At 40.3% G+C, this 19,652-nt stretch overlaps 1 protein-coding gene across 1 annotated transcript; it reads right to left on the minus strand.

Moving 5' to 3' along the window:
• Positions 1-580: 580 nt before the first annotated feature.
• Skic8 (SKI8 subunit of superkiller complex) lies at positions 581-19,524 on the minus strand. The gene is made up of 11 exons (XM_047538260.1): positions 19,394-19,524; positions 16,510-16,560; positions 15,588-15,615; positions 13,214-13,319; positions 12,567-12,739; positions 7,102-7,250; positions 6,777-6,870; positions 5,819-5,912; positions 3,279-3,371; positions 2,517-2,595; positions 581-867 (listed from the first exon to the last, which is right to left on the minus strand). The coding sequence occupies exons 2-11, from the start codon at positions 16,519-16,521 to the stop codon at positions 778-780; spliced, it is 918 nt and encodes a 305-aa protein (XP_047394216.1). The 5' UTR covers positions 16,522-16,560; positions 19,394-19,524; the 3' UTR covers positions 581-777.
• Between the last annotated feature and the right edge of the window lie 128 nt (positions 19,525-19,652).

Genomic DNA, 19,652 nt, shown 5'->3' on the forward strand with positions numbered 1-19,652 from the left:
AAAAGTAACAGGCATCAGAGTGTTAGCAGTTTAAACTTTCCCCCATTAACATGCAGACCAAGTCTCAAAGAGGACTGCTAAAGAGAAAACCCTGGTACTTGGAGGTGAGCCCTGAGGCAGCACAGAGTGCAGGTGTATGGGCACAGTCTGGAGCCTAGGAATTGCAAAGACAACAAGAACAGCAGCCTGTCTTCTCACACCCACTGGCAGGTTATAGACTTCTCTGAAATTAATAGGAAAAAAGGAAGGTGTATCAAGGGGCATTTTGAATATATCAAACAGAAGAATCCCCAGGTAGGTAAAACTACAGACTGTTTCCATCCAGTCAGACATCCCATTTCCTTCAGGACCCTGCTTAAAATAGAGCGGCTCCTTTAAGATAGCATGTGGGAGCACACTGCTATATATCTCCCCACATGAGTTAATTTCCAGGAAGAGTGGCCTGCATTTCTAGGCTGGTTAGATCAGTAAGTGCTCAGATCTTTCCAGAGACAGATACTCACTTTCATTTAACAATGCCAGTTCTGTTCACTGTTCTCTGATGACAAGGTAAATGAAAAAAGATGTTCACAAACATGGATGTTTGCATTAAGAATGCTTTATTTATGTTAAAGTATGAACAGTATTTCCAATAAACAGGAAAATTTTATACTGTATCTACAAAATTTAAGTCTTCTCTATAATATATGCTATATTTCTTTTAAATGTGCCTAAAAAGGAATGTCATGATCAATCTGTACATTCTCTTTGCAGCATTAGCCCTGTAGATGCTGAGGTTTAAATTGGACAATCATAGATGTGAATTTCCTGGTCATCTCCAACAGACACAATTTTTGAGCCATTTCCATTGTATTTTACTCCCCAGACCTGTAAGTTAAAAAAAAAAAAAAAAATCTAATGCCTTTATTCTTTCTGAAAAATGTTGAGTGAGCATTCTTATTTTCTTTCCAATATTCTAAGTCCACAAAATGGAGCCTTTTCTTTATTCAGGCACCATCATCTTGCTGCAATTTAATTACCATTCCCTTCCCCTCTCATACTTCAGAAAATGTTATTTCTAACTACTAACCAAAATAATCTATAGTCCTTTCAATGATTCAGAATCCAGGGGGTAATCTAATGCCACAAAGATGGAACCCATAGCAACTGACATTTATGCTCCAGAAGTAAAAGGCTCTACAACCACCCCAAAGTTGCTGCCTACAGTGAAAACCACAAACTGCTTCTCACCTACCTCCTGTGCTCAAACCCCCATGGGGCACTAATTCTCACTTGTTATTAGAGACCCAGGAACTAGACAATGTGACATTGTGCACCATTGATTTTATTTACTGTGTGTTGAATTAACGGATTCACACCTCCTTCCCAGACAGAATTGATGTGGCTTGAATTTCTCTGAGGAATAACTTTCTGATGGCAATTCTGGATGGTCAGGCTGTTACCCTAGCCTTGATGTGGGTGTCTAGCCACATGATGGCCTCACTCCCACTCCAAACATTTTCCTCAGTCAGGACCACACTGACCCCGCCACACAAGGGAGCACAAGACAAGATTTAGTCCTTGAGTAAAATATTCAGATCTCTGAGTGGACTATCAAGATATAACCTACTCATCTTTGGAAACAATTTAAGTGTAAAACTATGTTAAGTTGTATTCTAAAAGGAGAAATCTATAGGATCATATAAAAACATTCGAAATATATCAAAAACCAACTTTATGTTCCTATGGACACACTTTGGTTCCCCTAGACCCTTGCTACTCAGTGGTTGAACCAGCAACCTTGGCCTCACCTGAGACCTTGTTAGAAATGCAGAGTCTCAGGCCCATGCCAGACCTGAATTAGAGTCTGCATTTTAAGCAGATCCCCAGGGGATTCATGTGCACAATAAAGATAGAGAAGCAGCAGCTGGTGCAGTGGTGCATGCCTGTAATCCTAGTTACTTGGGAGACTAAGGCAGGAGGATCAATATTCAAGACCAGGCTAGGCAACTTAGTGAGACCCTATCTCAAAAAAGAGAGATGGGTGAAGAGAAAGACAGAGTAATGCACTAGAATACCTTTAGCATTTTATGTTCACCAAGACAAAAACAGATTCCTTTTAAAGACTGAAACAAAAGCACTCTGACTAAAGGAAAACAACTAAGAATTTCTAGCTTCTACTACATTTAAAAAAATAAATAAATAAATACACCTCTTCTTTGGACAGTGGCAGAACAACAGATGACAACTATGTTTAAGTAATGGAAGCTCTTGAAAAAGATCTTTCATGAACTAGTCATGGGCAGGAGATACCCAAAAGAAGACTCCAGGCATGCCACAGGCACCGGCCACTGCAATTTCAAAGAAGGTTGTTATGACTAGACTCTGCACCCCACTGGCAGGAATGCTGGCTACATGGGTGCTAGAACCTAACATTCTCAACTCAGTGAGGGTAGCAAAAAAACACTTTTGGCCCAGTGGTCAGAAAATGCCAGTCATCTAAAGACAAAGGAATTGAAACGCTAATTATTCCATACCTGATCCTGGTGATCAAAGAAGGTGTGAACACAAGTCCTTGTTCCAACATCCCAAACTTTTACACTTTTGTCAGATGAACTATTTTTAAAAAATGAACATTAGTATTAGAAAGCAGGTTTGAAGTTGGAAGGAATTTGACCAAAAATCCCACATTCCTTCACTGACTCTTCTATCTTCAGAGGCCCCCTCAATGCAGGACATGACCAGGGTCTCAGCATCACTGGGTGGCTCTCTCTCCTCACAGGGCAGTCCATTCTCTTGAAATTCTAATCTGCCTGGCCTTCCTATCGGATGCTGTCATCAGGAACCCCAGGCATATCCACCTCTCTGGCTGTGAGGGAGGCCTGTTGAAGCTTCAGAACGTAGGTGTCTCTGCAAACCACTGTGCAATGTCTTTAAGCTGCCCACTCATGCTTTTCAACCATCTTGGCCACCTTGAGTGTGAACACTACTGGAGTCCATAAGCACAATACTTTACAGATTTACATATTTTAAGCTACTGATCGAACATAGATGTACCTCAGAGTAGGGAGGAGCCTAGATTTACAAGAAAAATCTAAGTTTAATTATTCAAAAGAATTCATCTTTGTTCCAGCTAAAGACAATTACTTCATTACTTAAAAACTTCAAAAACTGCAGAAAACAAAGGCAACTTGAAAAACAAAAGGGTCATACACTCTTCAAATTCTAAGGCAACTCATGCAGGAAGACCATCTTCACCTTCCTAGCATTTTAGAAACTGCTAAGAATCCTCTAAGTACCTGGAAACAAAGTGAGTATCGTCAGGACAGAATGCGACGTTCAACACCCAGGAGGCGTGACCACTCAGTGTGCCAGCCAAGTTGGCATGTTGTCTGAAATGAGAAAAGTTGACAAAAAAGTACAGATGTTAATTTTTAGGATATAATCACTAAAATGGAAAATAAATGAACTCTGCTCATAGAATTGGAATGACCACATTACTACATCAAAAATTCCCTTCAAGCTGAGCGTGGTGGCACGTCTATAATCCCAGTGACTAGGGAGGGTGAGGCAGGAGGATGGCAAGTGCAAGGGCCGGGATGGTAAAGTGCCCCCAGGTTCAATCCCCAATAACATGCACGCGCGCATACACACACACACACACACACACACACACACAATCCCTTTTCAATGAAGTGGCATCATGCATGGCTGAGAGAAATTTTTGTAGTGGCATTAACTCAAAATGTGTTGATGCTACCAAGATCCCTAACAAGCAGAGATTTTAAAGGTTCAAAATAATAAATAACCACACTATAGAGGATCTTTAAGCCAACTCCAAGAACAGGAAACAGAACCCGTAGAGGTGAGTAAGCCACCATAGGACAGTGGCAGGGCTGGCCCCTTCCTGCCTGTACAAGCACCCTCTCCACATGAGGCCAGCACATCCCACCCAACTATCAAGATGTACTCTATATAACAAATGTGACTGACCATTTTTAACCTAACCAAGAACAAGACAGGTCTAATTACTACAGTCATTTTTACTTTTAAAAGTGAAACCAAGGGTTGGGGATGTAACTGGTGGAATGCTTGCCCTCTGGGTGCAAGGCCCTGGGTTCAACCCCCAGGACAGGAAAAAAAAGAAAAGAAAAAACCAAGTACCAGATATGCTAGTGCATGCCTATAATTTCAGCAATTTGAGAGGCTAAGGCAGGAAGATCACAAGTTCAAGGCCAAATCAGCCAAATTAGTAGCAAAACCCTGTCTCAAAAAAAAAAAAAAAAAAGGCAGAGTTGAGGGGTTAGGGTTGGGAATGTAGTTCATTGACAGAGCACTTAACCTAGCATGTGCAAAGCCCAGGTTTCAATCCCCAGTACCACCAAAAAGATGAAAAACATGAAACCAAATCACCTATGTCAGGAGAACAACCCTAGGGCCTGAGGTCAGCAGTTTCACCCCTAGAAAGAGACCTTAGGTAGATACCAGCAAAAGCAACTTCAGGGGATGCAATAGGATCATAAGAGGGTAAAAACTTAGGGGTCTTCATTCAGTATCACCACCTTGGCAAATCACCACCTCAGCCTGGATTCCTCAGCAAAATGGGGGACATGAAACTGTGCTGCTACCTCACCAGTTATTGGGAGGATCAGTATAACAGTAGCACTAAAAGTCACAAAGTCAGAAGCTAAAGGAATTGTTTCCATTTATTTATGCTGGCTCTGCTCACCATCAAGTACAACTTTAAGAGACCTCTTAAAGCTGCATGCCTATTTGACAATTTTTTTTGTTTTTATTTTTTTTTTGCCAGATGTAGGCTAGAAGGAAAAGTGTTACTACCCTTCAGGTTAAACTCTCGAAAAACCTCTCACAGGCCTAATAAAAGAACATGCACACAGATGATCAGGGATTTGGTGCCTGCAGGTGACAGATGTTTGCAGTGGATTGAAAAGTCACATTCAGGAGCAAGGAACTAGAAGTACACTTGGCAAAGAAAGCCAATCACAATACCAAGTCATAGTAACAAGGACACATAGTGAACACATCGCAGTATAGGACATATGGTGGGGGAGTGGAAACTGAGGATGACTGAAGAAAACATCAAGAGAAAGGGGGCCCGCACAGTCTCACAGTGAGAGAGCCATGAACTGAAGAGAAAGATTAACTCACTTCTATACCAGCAGTCAAGACAGACAAAATGAAAAAGTCTCCCCTTTGGACCCTCAGTGTGATGGTTTATAAACCACTAACTCCCTAACTAGGACACTAAAATGCCTGCTGCTGGAAAATGGATGCTCGATAATTTTTTACTGTCACTGTAGGCCAGCTAATACCCAGGCTCCTTTGCCTCAACAGCATACTACTTATCTACTCAAAAGAATTTCAATCTGTGAGCTAAAGGGCTGGGGTTGTAGCTCAGTGGTACAGTGTTCGCCTAGTATGTGTGAGGCACTGGGTTTGATCCTCAGCACCACATAAAAGGTAAATAAAAGTACTGTGTCCATTTACAACTAAAAGATTTTTTTTTTAAATCTAAGGAAAAAAAAAAAACAAACCTCAGGGAACAAAACAAAACAATTGGCTGCATGAGAAAAAGTAGCAGTCTAATCCTACCACATGCACATTTTCCTCCATGTAGCCCTTGAGCACATATGTATGCTAAGCTCAAAGACAAGGGTGCAGACTCTGGGAGGACTGAATGACCGGGGAGAACAGGCATCTTATATGACCTGAGCACAAGTCGCTACTAGAACCAGGGGAGGGAGCAGCACACTCCCCAGGGCACCTCCTAAAACGGACACTGGTGTGAGCCACCTTTAGGCTTCACGTGATAACTTACACGTCATAGATCTTGATGTAGCCATCATCTGAAGCAGTGACAAGGAGCTGAGAATCTGGGGAAAAGGTCAAGGAGCGGATGGGCATAGCATGGCCTGAAATTCACAAAGGCCCTTGTTAATCTAGTGAATCAGTGCCTCCTCATACAGCTTCCCACTGACTATGCCCCTTTTTATTAACTCGTAAAGAATTGGGATTTGCTCTGGTGCTTTGGTTATAGAAGGAAAGGTACTAACTGGCCCTTCCTCCAAAGTTCTTGAAACACCCACACCTCTAGCCTCTCCTCCTGGAGTCATTTCTCCTTAGTTTCCTTCTCTGATCAGTTGGGCCTCAACATAACATTGCTTTAAAACTCCTCTGCCTATAGATATGGCCAAACATGGAAATATGCATTGCTTCTGAATTTTAAGGTTGAACAAATAATATGTTATTTTCCTACCAAATCCTTTGTTGTAGGGTAAAGGATAAATTGGGGAGGTAATATAGTCACTTGGTTAAAATTCAAAATAATACAAAAGAACATGTCATAAAATCTCCCTCCTACCTTACCCTTTCTTTGGCTATCCAGTCCTCTTCCCCAGAGGCCAGCAGTGTGAAAAGTGGGCATAATACTTTCATCTATTATCAAATTATCAATGAAAAGGAGCTATCTTCCCATTACAAAGTTCATTAGAACCAAAAATGACAGAAACAAGACATTCGTATGGCTAAGGTATATTAACACATAAATTAAAAAGTAAGCTAATTCATCAAAACATGCACTGAATACCATCACAAGAACTGATATGTCTAGGTTAAAACTATAATGACAAATCTAAATCTTTGAGTTTTTCAATTGAGTTTTAAATATTTTACAAATCTTATGCCCATTTGCCACTTAACGACATTTTAATGAAAGAATAATACTTCCTTTGTGATCTGATAATACAGTCTGCACAAAATAAGATGATGAACTATACCTTCCAGCGTATGCAGAAGTTTTCCAGTTGCAATATCGAAAATATTGATGATTCCATCGATAGCTCCACTGGCCAGATATTTCCCATCAGGACTCTGTTCAAAATACATATAGAGAAATGAGCACTTTAAGATTCCATATTGTTAATCTATTCCTTCTGAACATAAGCAAATCTCTTGCTGGCTACATGTCTAACTGGCTGGCAAACCACACCAGCAAGATAGCAACTGCCTGACAAGACCAGTGCAGAATCTGTGCCAAGGACTATAAGCTGGAAGAGTACACTTAAAGAGCCAGAAAGAGAAAAAAGAGCAATGTTTCCTTACATATGCAATACTAAGAATGAATTTTCCTCTTGTGTCCAAAGAATATTCTTTTTTCCCACTTTCCACACCAAAAATGTTCACTTTTCCCACATGAGTTCCTGTGGCCAGATACTGGGAATCAGGAGAAAAGGCCAAAGTCCAGGCATCCACTGAAAAGAAAAAGGAAGGATAAAAAAATACAGTGAGAAAAGACTTGATTTAAACTTTAAAAACTGAAGCATGATCAAATGTTTTAAAATTAGAGTAATAGTGTCCTGATTCAGAAAACTATGCCTTTTTTGAGGGAGGGGTTATACTGGGGATTGAACCAAGGGGACTTTACCACTGATTTACATGCCAAGCCCTTTGTATATTTTATTTTGAGATGGGGTCTAAGTCACTGGGGGTTTTGCTATGTAGCCAAGGCTGGCCTTGAACTTATGATCCTCCAGTCTTAGCCTCCTGAGTGCTAGGATTATAGGCATGTGCCACTGTGTCCAGCCTAAAACTATGTTGTAAAGATGCTAATTCTTTACCAAATTTAAATTTAGTTTAAAGGCTTCTTAAGTTTTTAATAAAAGTGGTAGGACAATCTCAAAGGATGTGGAGAAACCAGAATCCTTATGCATTGGTGGGAAGGTAAAATGGCAGCCACTTTGAAAACCAGTTTGACAGTATCATAAATGAAAACAAACACTTAACATAATACTCAGCATTTCCACTCCTAGGCAGCTAGCTACTCAAGAGAATTGAAAGCACATGTCCACACCAAGACTTGTACATTCATGTTCACAGCAGCAGCATTCTTAACAGCACAATTTGGAAACAATCCAAATGTCTATCAGCTGGTGAATGGATAAACAAAATGTGGCACATCTTTATAATGGAACGTCTTGGCAATAAAAAGGAAGATGTCCATGCTACAACATGGACTTTATGCTAACATACATTCCACTTAAATGAAAATTTTTCAAAAAGTTAAAACCATGGAGACAGAAAGCAGCGGTAATTACCTGAGGCTGAGGGTAAAGAAAGGGATTGACTGTGAATGGATGTAAGGGAACTTCTTTGGGCTTGAAGGTTCTAAACCTGTACTGGGTTGAAAACTGCACAACTACAGAAATCTAATCTGAACTACACATCTAAAGTGGTGAATTTCATGGTGTATTTATACAGGTGAAATTTTACCTAAATTAAGCTGTAAATATGAAGATATACCAGAATGTAATATGGTGACGTATTTACCACAAACTAACAGGGAATGAGGAACCATTTAAGAAATCAATTAATTTTGAAGTTACACCACATGTCTCAGTTAACCTTAAGAGTTTAATCCAAATAATAAATGTTGGTGAGGATGTGGGGAAAAGATATACTTGTACACTGTTGGTGGTACTGCAGATTAGTACAACCATGCCAGAAAGCAGTATGGAAATTTCTCAAAAAACTAGAAATGGAACCAACATATGACCCAACTACCCAACTCCTCGGTGTTTATCCAAAATAAAATCAGCATGCTATAGTGATATAGTCACCTCAATGTTTATAGCAGTATAATTCACAATAGCCAAATTACAGAACCAGCCCAAAAACCCATCAATAGAAAAATGGATTAAGAAAATGTGGGATATTACACAATGGACTTTTACTTAGCCATAAAGAAGAATGAAATTATGGCATTTGCTGGCAAATGAATGGAAATGGAGAACAACATTCTAAGTGAAAATCAAGAAAACCCATCTCAGAAAATCAAGGGTTGAATGTTTCCTTTCATACTTGGAGCTAGAGTAAAAAAGGGAAAGGAGGAGAAGATTGAACACCACAGAGATATAGGGAAGACTGATGGAGAGAAAAAGGAAGATTGAAAGGGAGGAATGAGATGAGAAAGGGAAGAAAAAAAGGACTGAATGCATGTATGATTTTGTCAAAATGAACCCAACCACTATGTATAACTATAATGCTCTAAAAAAAAAAAAAAAACAGAATTTGGTTCAAGCATTGCTGAGCCATGGCAGTATGTGAGGCTCTCCAGGCTCATGTGGAGCCTGGATAAGCACAAGTACTGTGTGTTTCGATCTGGACCACTGCTGGTATTTCAGGACTTCTTTTTCCAACTATGCAGGCATCTCTGCCCTTCAAAGGCAATCCTTAAGAGCTTTGGGAACTGGGTCAGGTTCTATAGGCCAAGAAACAGTCTAGTTCTACTGCTTGCCTGGGTCACTTTTCTCATCCTAGTCTTACATGGGAATACCCAACCCTGAAGTTGGGCCCCTTTCCAGAAAAAGTACTTCTGAAGAAAATGGTTAATTCTCAAGTCACTTTCCTCACTCCTGAGGCAGAGTTCAAGTAGGTTGTGACTGTGGTCCTCCCTGGCCCTTTACTTAGCCCACAGGCCAGCAAAGGAGGACAGGCCTCTATCATCTTGCCTCTTGGTGGATAAGGGCTTTTAGACCAGATGGGTCACCATGTTCTGGAGTATTTTTTAAATAAAATTCTCCTGAAATTTTCCATACATACATCCAAAGTAATAATAAGTCATTTATGTAACTTGATCACTTATGTTTCATTGAAAAACAAAATTTACTTCAAAAGTAGTCAACTAGTCAAGACCCAAAAAAACTTTTATAATAAATCTCTCAAAGAGCTGCCCCCCGGCTTTTTCTCCCTCTTTTGCGATGTATGTGTGCGTGTGTGTGTGCGCGTGTGCTCTTGTGCGGTGCCCAGGGCCTCGCACATTCTCGGTGAGTCCTCTACCACTGAGCCTCAATCCCAGCCTACATAGCTGCTTTTTACTATGTATTTTTATTCCTAAGTGACAGTGGCATTTATTCTAACAAGACTATGTTTTCTTTTTCTTTCCACATATGAAGGCAATCTGATGCAAAAAAAGGCTTGAGAGGGACCTCTGTGTCATCAAGTCTTTGCCAGCTCCTGTGTAACATTAACGGAGTCAAGCTCATTTCAGATTGTTTTCTTTTTTTTTTTTCCTTTTTTTTTTTTGCGGTGCTGGGGATGGAACTCAGGGCCTTGTGCTTGTGAGGCAAGCACTCTACCAACTGAGCTATCTCCCCAGCTCAGATTGTTTTCTTATTCTTATTATAATTAGCTATTTACAGGAATGAAAACTAATAGAAAACCTAATTTTTGTCTCTCAAAGCTTAATAAAATGATTCTTCTAAACTATTTTTACATTTCCCTATTCACTCTTTTGCAATACACAACTCTTACTACAAAATGTCTTCAAAATAGAAGAAACAATTTTTATTTCTCAATTAAACCTGTACTCTAAGTTGAACTTTAATATTTTCAGAATCAATGTTTATTTCAATCACCAAGTTCCACCTCCTCACTCAAAGAGTTGCTTTTCTTCACTAGTGGGCATCATGAAAGTCTGATGTTGAGGGGTTTCTATATTTCTGCCTCTGTTTTTCCTCAAGGTCAGTGGCTGGAAAGCTATGGCTTGGTGGAGGACCAAATGCAGGATCTTCCCCTTCAGTTTTGCTTTTTCTACCTCCTCATTTTCTTCTTCAGGATCAGGGATTTTATCTCTTCTCTTTTTCTGTTCCTTTTTGGTGGTTCACATTTTTTATGCATTATTTTCAAAACATGTATAACCTAAGCATCCATTTTCCCTACACTCATTAGACCTAGGCTTCACGTGAATTCAGCTGCTCTTTAGTCAATAGTAATAACCACTTTTGTTACTTGACCAGATAAATGTTTATTGTTTAATGTCTTAGTCAATTTTATTCAGATTCCTATTTAAAAAGAAAAAAACCAACCCCTTTATTCTTTTCAGTATCTTCATAATAGTAACCTTTATTTTTTATTATTATTTTTTTTTTTGGTATTGGGGATTTAACCCAGGGGCATTTTACCACTGAATTACATCCCCAGACCTTTTGTTTTTTGAGACATGGTCTCACTAAGTTGCTTAGGTCCTCACTAAGTTGCTGAAGCTGGCCTTTAACTTGGGATCCTCCCGTCTTAGCCTCCCAAGCCACTGGGATTACAGGTGTGTGCCACTGTACCCAGTCTCACAATAGTAACATTTAGAACTTTGCAGCCCTTGGAGAATACCCAGTATAAGGTACTATTTGTCAGGGAGGGCAAGCTGGATACATTTGTCAGCCTTTCACTTGGAAGCAAGGCAGTACTCATTTCTTCAGCTGCAATATGAGCATGGCCACAACAACCATGCAGTGACCAGTGTCATGCCTCCTGGGAGGCAGAGGTGCTCACAATGAAAAAGGATCCTCCTCTCTTAATATGCTTCTTATATTCAGAGTCCAAATAGACTCTGCAGGATGGTCTGGGAATCCAAGGTCTCTAAGTAATATAAACAGGATAAGTAAACAGAGTAAGGGTCCACCCAAAGACAAGACAACCATCTTGGAAGTCAGAGAATCTAGGTAGCTTTTTCCAAATACATATTCCAGTCCACACACTCTGAAAACTGATTTGGTGGCTCCAAAGCAGGGACTAATCATGCATACTCTTTAAAAAGCACCAACAGTAAGAATTAGAGACAAGAAATATTGCTTCTGAAGGAAAATACACTCAGTTTTCAGATCATCTAGCCTCCTTAGAAACTCTGGGGCCTTCATCCTTTCCAATATAGAAGCAGCCTACAGTGGCTACTGAGTGTAATAAGAAGGTCAACCCACTGGGGAATCATGTCATTGAAACACCTAAGAAGCTCTTCTATAATTAAATCACAAAGTTGCCAGAGAGATGGCAATCTCCCTGCACCTCCAGCAGTCACCAACCACCGAGGGCAAAATGGGCTATGCTGGTGAAAGCCATGCAGGCATTTATGAAGGAGACAAAAGGGAATCTTGAAATATCATAATGCTTATTCTATGGTAATCCAACCCACTGAAACCATCCATTACCATCAACTTTGATAATGTTTACCAAGGTTGATGGACAAGATAATGCTGTCCCATAGTATTTAAAAATTTTTTTTGACAAATTTGTTTCTTAAAAAGTTTCATATCTATCACATACTGAAAATCAGGTACTTAAATTATAATTAGTAAAGATTACCATTATACAGACTAATGAGGACACAGTGCTTTATGTTCTAGGCTTCTATAAGGCAAAATATGGCAAATAGAAAAACATTGGACCGTTCAAATATGAGTCTGGAATCACAAACCCACAATTCTGAAAACTAAAACGTTCTGAAAAACGTTTTTTTTTCCCCCTAAGTTTAGTATCAAAATTCATTTGGCAGTAAAACCTGAAATGAACTAATGTAAAGCCTGTTTTTCTCAATATAAATACTCACATGTAGTTGCAGTGATATTTGAGTGTGAGTAGAGTGCTCTTCCCACCCCACTGAAGGCATTATGTAATGTACAGTTCATGACCCATAACCCTCTCAAATCTGAAAAAATCTGAACTGTATATACATCTATACCTATGGGTTTTGAAAAGGGACCGTGGACCTCTGTTATTTCCCCTAGACATAAAACTCTTACCAGGTCCTGCATCTATAGACTTTATCTGTTTGCCGTTTTCCAAGTCCCAGAGACGAATATGAGCATCAAGAGAGCTGGATGCAGCAATAGGCAGGGTATGGCTGATGTCCACAGACACCACCCCCAGCTGATGTCCCTCCAGGCTCCACTGTAGGTCCAGTCTCTCATCACGCCTTCAACAGGGGACAGAGAAATGGATTTCTTCACACACAAGACATGGTACCTGGTATTTGAAATTCTGGATCCCTGTGACTATGCATTATCAATGAACTATGCAATATCAATGGACTATGAAATACAGAACCACAGAACACCAAATGCAATCAGGTTTTAACTTTGAGGTTTTTTGTTTGTTTAATACGGCTTTAGCCAAATCACAGGAAAATAGGTGAGAGAAATAAACTGTTGTTTTATGCCATCACATTGCTATTGTTTTCTTGCCTACAAAAAAACTAACACTTCCCTGATTGCAAATTGAAAGTCCAGAAGCAAAATTTTTGCCCCTATTTTTTTTTTCACATTTAATTGGTGAATTTTAATTGTGCATAATGGTGGGATTTGCATATTCATACATGCATGCAATATAAAAATATAATTTGTTTTGCCCCCAATTTTCTAAGGTTGTATCTTAGGGGAGGGGTACTTACCATTTCCAGACCTTTACCAGGTCATCCAAGGATCCTGTGACCACTGTTTCCGAGTTTTCCTTTTTGTTTGTCCCCCAAGCAACTGACCAAATGGCATCATCATGGGCTAGAAAGGAAAGTGCTTCATTTAAAAAGTTTCCTTGTGGGCTGGGGATATAGCTCAGTTGGTAGAGTGCTTGCCTTGCAAGCATAAGGCCCTGAGTTCAATCCCCAGCACCGCAAAAAAAAAAAAAAAAAAAAAAAAAAAAAGTTTCCATGCACACAACTTCGAAATTTAATGTGATAAAATGGAGCTATAATACTGCAGTTCTAAGATAACATCCACTTCTAGCTGCTTTACTGTTTCACAAGGTACTTTCCCATAAAGCTTTTATTGGAGTTGTAGGGACACATATGAAAAATGGAGGTTCTGAAGGAGCCATTTGCTCTGAAATACAAGTTTACTAGGTGTGAAGGCAGAACCAGAACAATCCAGGTCTTTAGACTCCAAATCCAACATCCGTTTCATTAGCATGTTGTCCTGCATATAGCAGCTGGAATGGCTTACAGTTGGTTAAATAAGTAAAAACAGTGGGGAACATCCCCACCCCCTAAAAAAGACCTAAACGTGATATGAGATATTCCCCTCCACTTCCAGTACTAGAGATTTAACCCAGGGGTGTTTACCACTGAGATACATCCCCAGCCATTTTTATTTTTTGAGACAAGGATCTTGCTAAGTTCCTGAGGCTGGCCTCAAACTTGCAATCCTCCTGCCTCCACCTCCCAAACTACTCAGATTACAGGCATGTGCCACTGTGCGGGGCTTCTGAGACACATATTAATGATCTTCAAAAACCAGTAAGCAGTTCAACTGTAAACATTATAGGTCTGAAAACAGATGAGCTGTCTTTTATCATGAATATATTTATCATGCTTAATAGCCCAGTTATTGTATTAATCCTGTTATGTTGTTTCACTCACAACAGTCCTATGAGATAAGTACTATTAAAACCATCCTCACTATAGAGACAAGGAATTAGAAGCTTCCTAGAGAAGCCTAGGAGCTCACCCAAAGTCATAAAGCTAAGAAAGGGCACAGCTAAGATTTAAACCCAATATCTCTATTAACTTAAGTTCACCTTAAATCTAAGTCTGCAAGCTGCATACCTAGAGGGCCACATTGTTGGATCTGCAGACCTGGTGTGGGTATAGAAATGTGACAAGTGCAGACGGAGGCTTTATCCATGTCTGGCAGCAATTCTCCAGGGTCATCTTCCCAAAACATGACTATAAGCTGTTTGAGTTACACAGACTCAGGACTTTATAATCCCCCACCTGACCGTTACCTGTTAGTTTGCCACTTGGATGGCAATTAGCTCCATACAAAGTGGCTGACTGGCATGCCCGACAAACTAGTTACCTAAACTAGCTAACTTGGAAGAAAGCTTTTGGCTTAAACTTCCAAATACTTAATGTCACCTACTAAGAGATAAGAGCTTTTATTAGGTGTCCCACAAATCCCTGAGCCTTTCCCTAATTCATCTAAGCTATGAAAAATGAGACATGTGACTAGTTCATACATAAACACTGTTCCTTTTCAAGAATGAGACCTATATCATTGGGGAGCTAGAGTCTCAGACTGGACTCTCTCTCTCTCTCTCTCTCTCTCTCTCTCTCTCTCTCTTTTAAACTCTTTAATTTTTTATTTTTTAAATTTGTTCTAGTTACACATGACAGTAGAATGCATTTATGTATTTTGATAAATTACACATAAATGGAGTATAATTTCTCATTTTTCTGATTGTACCTATTATAAGATCACCTTGGTCATGCAGTCATATATGCACGTGAGGTAACAATGTCAGACTGGACTCTTGACCTGCCTCCCGCTCCCATTCCCACCCCTACCACAGCTGCATAGCCTCAGCCTTCCCCATACACTCAGGGGCCTTGGCAGAAATTCATCTCATTGCTTGAGTCTGCACTTGTAAGTGGAAGACCCTGTACAGAGACCCCAAGGCAAGTTCAGAGTTGAGGGTCAGGCTTCAAATTCACCTCTGAAGCTGAGTGGGCATTAACAGAGTTCTGAGGTTCAAGTACTTCTTTCTCCCACCTTGCATCTGGAAAGTTCAGAGTTCCACCCTCCTCAAATGGGAGTGCTTTCCTCAGCCTAGAGTTTCTAGTCACTAGATTTCTGCTGCCTTTTTTAAAAAATTAATTATTCAGCTTTGTTTGTTTCTAAGGGTGTTTGTTCTTAGTTGCCTCTGCCAATTCCTTTGCAATGTAAATACACCAGAGAACTGCATGCCTGATTGACATGACAAAGTCTTTCTTAAACCAGGGAGGATACATTTTTCACAAATGAATTTATTTAAATAGGTAGGTTCCTTACCTTGCTCTTGTTTGAAGAGAATACTGTACTAAAAAAGAACAGAGGCCACATTAAATTGATGATCAGATTTCAGATATCCCACTTCCCTTCCCTGAATTACTCCCCACAACCCCCACAATCAAATATAGTGGCTAGGGCCAGCTACTCCCTCTGTTGTGGCCTTGACTACCTGCAATCTTCCTGATTCTTGCTCATCCAAGATTTATAGAGCATACCAGAAAAAAGTGAAGGCAAAGGAAATGATAGTCTCCCCTCCCCTACTGCCACCCACCTACTCAACAGGCGACCAATAAATTATGTTTTCTTTTTCTGCTCTGATCACCAGGAAGTTCAATCTGGTCTGCAGCTTAATTTTTGCAGTTGAATAAGACCACACAACCTGCATAAACTGTTACCTTTGTCCATAATCTTAAAGTTTCTTCTGTTTTGATCTTTGTTTCTGTGTATGAATTCTTTTAAGTTTCTTCATTCCTTCTTTAAACTAGTTTATAAATGCTTAAATAAACCAATCTGCTCTTATTAGTGTGTATTTTACTAGAGGTCCCTAACTCTGTAGTGACTAGGTGCTCAGGGTCACACAGCTTTTTTTTTTGGGGGGGGGGTTACCAGGTATTGAACTCAGGGGGCACTTGACCACTGAGCCACATCCCCAGCCTTATTTTGTATTTTATTTAGAGACAAGGTCTCACTGAGTTGCTTAGGGGTTCACTTTTTACTGAGGCTGGTCTTGAACTTGAACTTGTGATCCTCCTGCCTCAGTCTCCTGATCCACTGGGATTACAGGCATGTGCCACTGTGCCTGGCTGGTCATGCAGCTCTTTAGGAACAGGTCAAGAATTAGATGTTAGTTTCCTAACTACCAACCTATTGGGCTTGAACTTGCTGAAAACACTGATATTCTTTCCCTCAACACAGGCCTTACCTGGTTGGTCATTTCCTTAACCAGGGATGAAGGGCCAAAGGCCAGAGAGCTCTGTGGAAACAACACCAGGGTTTCAGTAAGGGGAGTGAGGTGTCATCAGGACAGAGAGGGCTATAGGAGGTTTCTCTTCACAAGACAATAAAGCAACCCTTTGCTGTGGAGTTCTGAAACCTTTCTTTGGACCAGTCCCTGGAGATCCCTTTGCAAGCCCCACCAGGTGATGTGATCTTCCTTCTCCCAGGGAGTCAACTAACACCTGCCCTCATCCCACAAATTCTTCTAAGTCTGACTATAAAGGGTGACCAGTCTGTGTCCCTTGCTGTTTTAAAGTTTAAAACAGATTTTAAACTTTATTCAACTCAGTCAGCAAACATGGAAGGAGTCCAAAGATAGCAAAGTTTTTACAGTCTAGGCAGGTCTCAGTGAAAAAAATGCCCATAAGAGCCTATAGGCATTAGATATGAACAGGGTTGGAGTGAGACATGTCTCCCCAAACTCATCAAAATCTTTAAGGAAGATCTTTAGCCTAGCTAAACACAAACCTAACTTACTTTTAAATAAATTTAATTTCAAAGGGTACATTAAGAGTTCTTAATATTTTTGTGCACCAAAGATCCCTTTAGTGGCCTTGCAAGCCTATAAACCATTTCTCTGGATGTTTTTAAACACATTAAAAAAAAAAAAAAACCCAAAGAATTATAAAGCAGGGTGGAGGATGTAGCTCAGTAGAGTACTTGCTTAAGGTCTTGAGTCTAAAAGGCACTGCAAAAAAAGAAAAAATAAAGGAAAACAAGTATGGGGCATTCTCAATCTTCACAGTAGTTATGCTCTAAAAAATTGCTACGAACACCAAATTAGCTAATAGTAAATCATTGCTCCTTAAGGAAGTACAATTTTACCTTTCTGGAAGCCCCTGGACCCAGCGTTTTTGTCATCTGATCAACATGTAACTATGTTTTATGGGTAGTTCTGTTTAAAGACACCTTATTGAATATACATTAGTAATTCATTAATATTGATCTAATGTCCAAAGTTTATCTAAAAAACATTTTCTCCATAAAACATATCACAACCTTTTTGCACTCAGGAACTTGGACATTTCAGTACTATGCTCTGGGCTATCTTAAACATGGAATCACCAACAACAACAAAAAAAATACAAAAATGTGAAAAGCATGGCACCAAAGACTGCAAAAAGGACACTTGTTTACAGCATGACAACTAAAACATAAAGGCAGGGTGTCAGCTGAGACCTGTCCATCAGATGACTCAAATTTTATACCACCTTGCACATTGTCCTCCAAAGACTACAAAACCTCCCAAGTATCGCCTTTAGGGTTACAAATAAATTTTAGCAAGCAGACAAATTCGCAAGTACAGAAGCCAAGAACAATACCATGTTGAAAAATAATTTTATAAAAACACAAACACTAAATATGTGATAGTATAATATATATGCTTCTTTATTAATACATTACATAAGAAGATCTAGCAGCAAGTCTAATAACTACCATAATTTCAAAGTGTGATGAACTTAAGCTTGATAAGAAAGTCTATGTAATTTATATTCACAAAAAAAGTCACACTGAGAATATTGTGGTTTGTTGCCTACATTTGTAATGGAAGAAAATGCTAAATTTCAGTCAAAGGTTAAGGAATAAAGTGTGCGATTTTTCTTCTCACCCAAGTTCATGGCTCCTTTGATTTTATACACAGTCAGCTTAAGAGAGATCACTCAGCTAAAACATATGGTTCAGGTAACTTGCTTGAAATTTGAAAGTCCAAAAAAGGCTACCAAAGGCGTTCCAAGAATAACAACAACAACAACAACAAAACCCCACATAAATGGATTTCTAAATAATCCCTGCCAATGGAGATCTTAATCAGGTGGGCAGTGTTTTATTCATTTGTGCCTCAAGGAAAGGTGCTTGCTTTGAATAGAAAGACAGGAAAGAATCCAAATAAATTTTGTTAAAACAAAGGGCATGCAACCTCTGCTTGAGCACTAGCCCTAGGCCCAGTGAAGCACCAGCCTGTTGTCTTCCCTGCTATCTGGGCCTCACGTGAGACAAAGGAGAAACACTGCCAAGAAAGGTCAGAAGGCTTGCAGAAAGTCAACTTCCAAAAAGCCAGCCTGGACAAGAGAGGATGTGATTCTGTCAATGTACTATGAATCAGGTCCTGTTTTAAGTTCTACACAGGGGATCATCTCACTGAGCCGTCATAAAACCATTTAGTGGGCATTGTTATTATCAGTTCTATCTTCCTGATAAGAAAAGTGAGACTTAGGTTAAGGAGGCTGACATTAAAAGACAAAAATCAAGCTATATAGCACAGGCTACCAAGATACACCACTTTTTTTTACTCCAGTATCTTATCTCATGACAGATCATTTCAGAGCTGGAGATTCCAGCATTTGCCACCCTCTCTCTTTAGGAAACTTCCCCCTAATTTTCCCAGGCAGATATTCATTGCTCCAAAAGCATTACATATGTCTTTATGAAGGTATTCAGACACGTCAATTATCCACCATACTATATGATATGTAAAGCACAACAAATCCAGCCTCTGCTTGTAGCTGTCCACCTAGAGCTCCCTACCTAAGAGCGTGGCCCAATACTGCAAAACTTCGGTGAAGATGAGTTCTTCCAGCTACGGAAAAACTACTTCCTCCTCAGCGAAGCCGGCCCTAATATCGGGGCTGCACAGAACATTCTCAGGATGCAAGATGATGCCACTTGTCGACCTTCTCTCTCTCCTCGATCCCGGTACACCGCGGCTTACCGGGGTAAGTGGAGTCACGGGAGCCACCCACGGGTCCCAGGCCGTGAAGCATCCCTGAACAAAACAGCTCAGAGGCAGCCTCGGGCCCACCCTCGCTCACCTGTCCTCCGGCTCCAGCTGTCTGCAGCTCCAACAGTCACCAGCCCCAACGGCCTCGAGGACCAACTCACCGGCAGCACTGCCCGGCTGCACGTTTGACGTCAGGTTCAGCGTGACCGCGGCGCACCGAGATGAGCTAACGAAGGGGCGGGCCGGGGCATCTGTCGCCCCCGCCCCAGGGCTCGAGAGCACATCGCAGCGCCCTCTGCAGTCACTGAGCCGTGCAGCTGGAGGGACGCGGAAGAGAATGGGCGGGGAGA

The sequence above is a fragment of the Sciurus carolinensis genome, chromosome 2, assembly GCF_902686445.1.
Source record: "Sciurus carolinensis chromosome 2, mSciCar1.2, whole genome shotgun sequence".
NCBI lineage: Eukaryota > Metazoa > Chordata > Mammalia > Rodentia > Sciuridae > Sciurus > Sciurus carolinensis.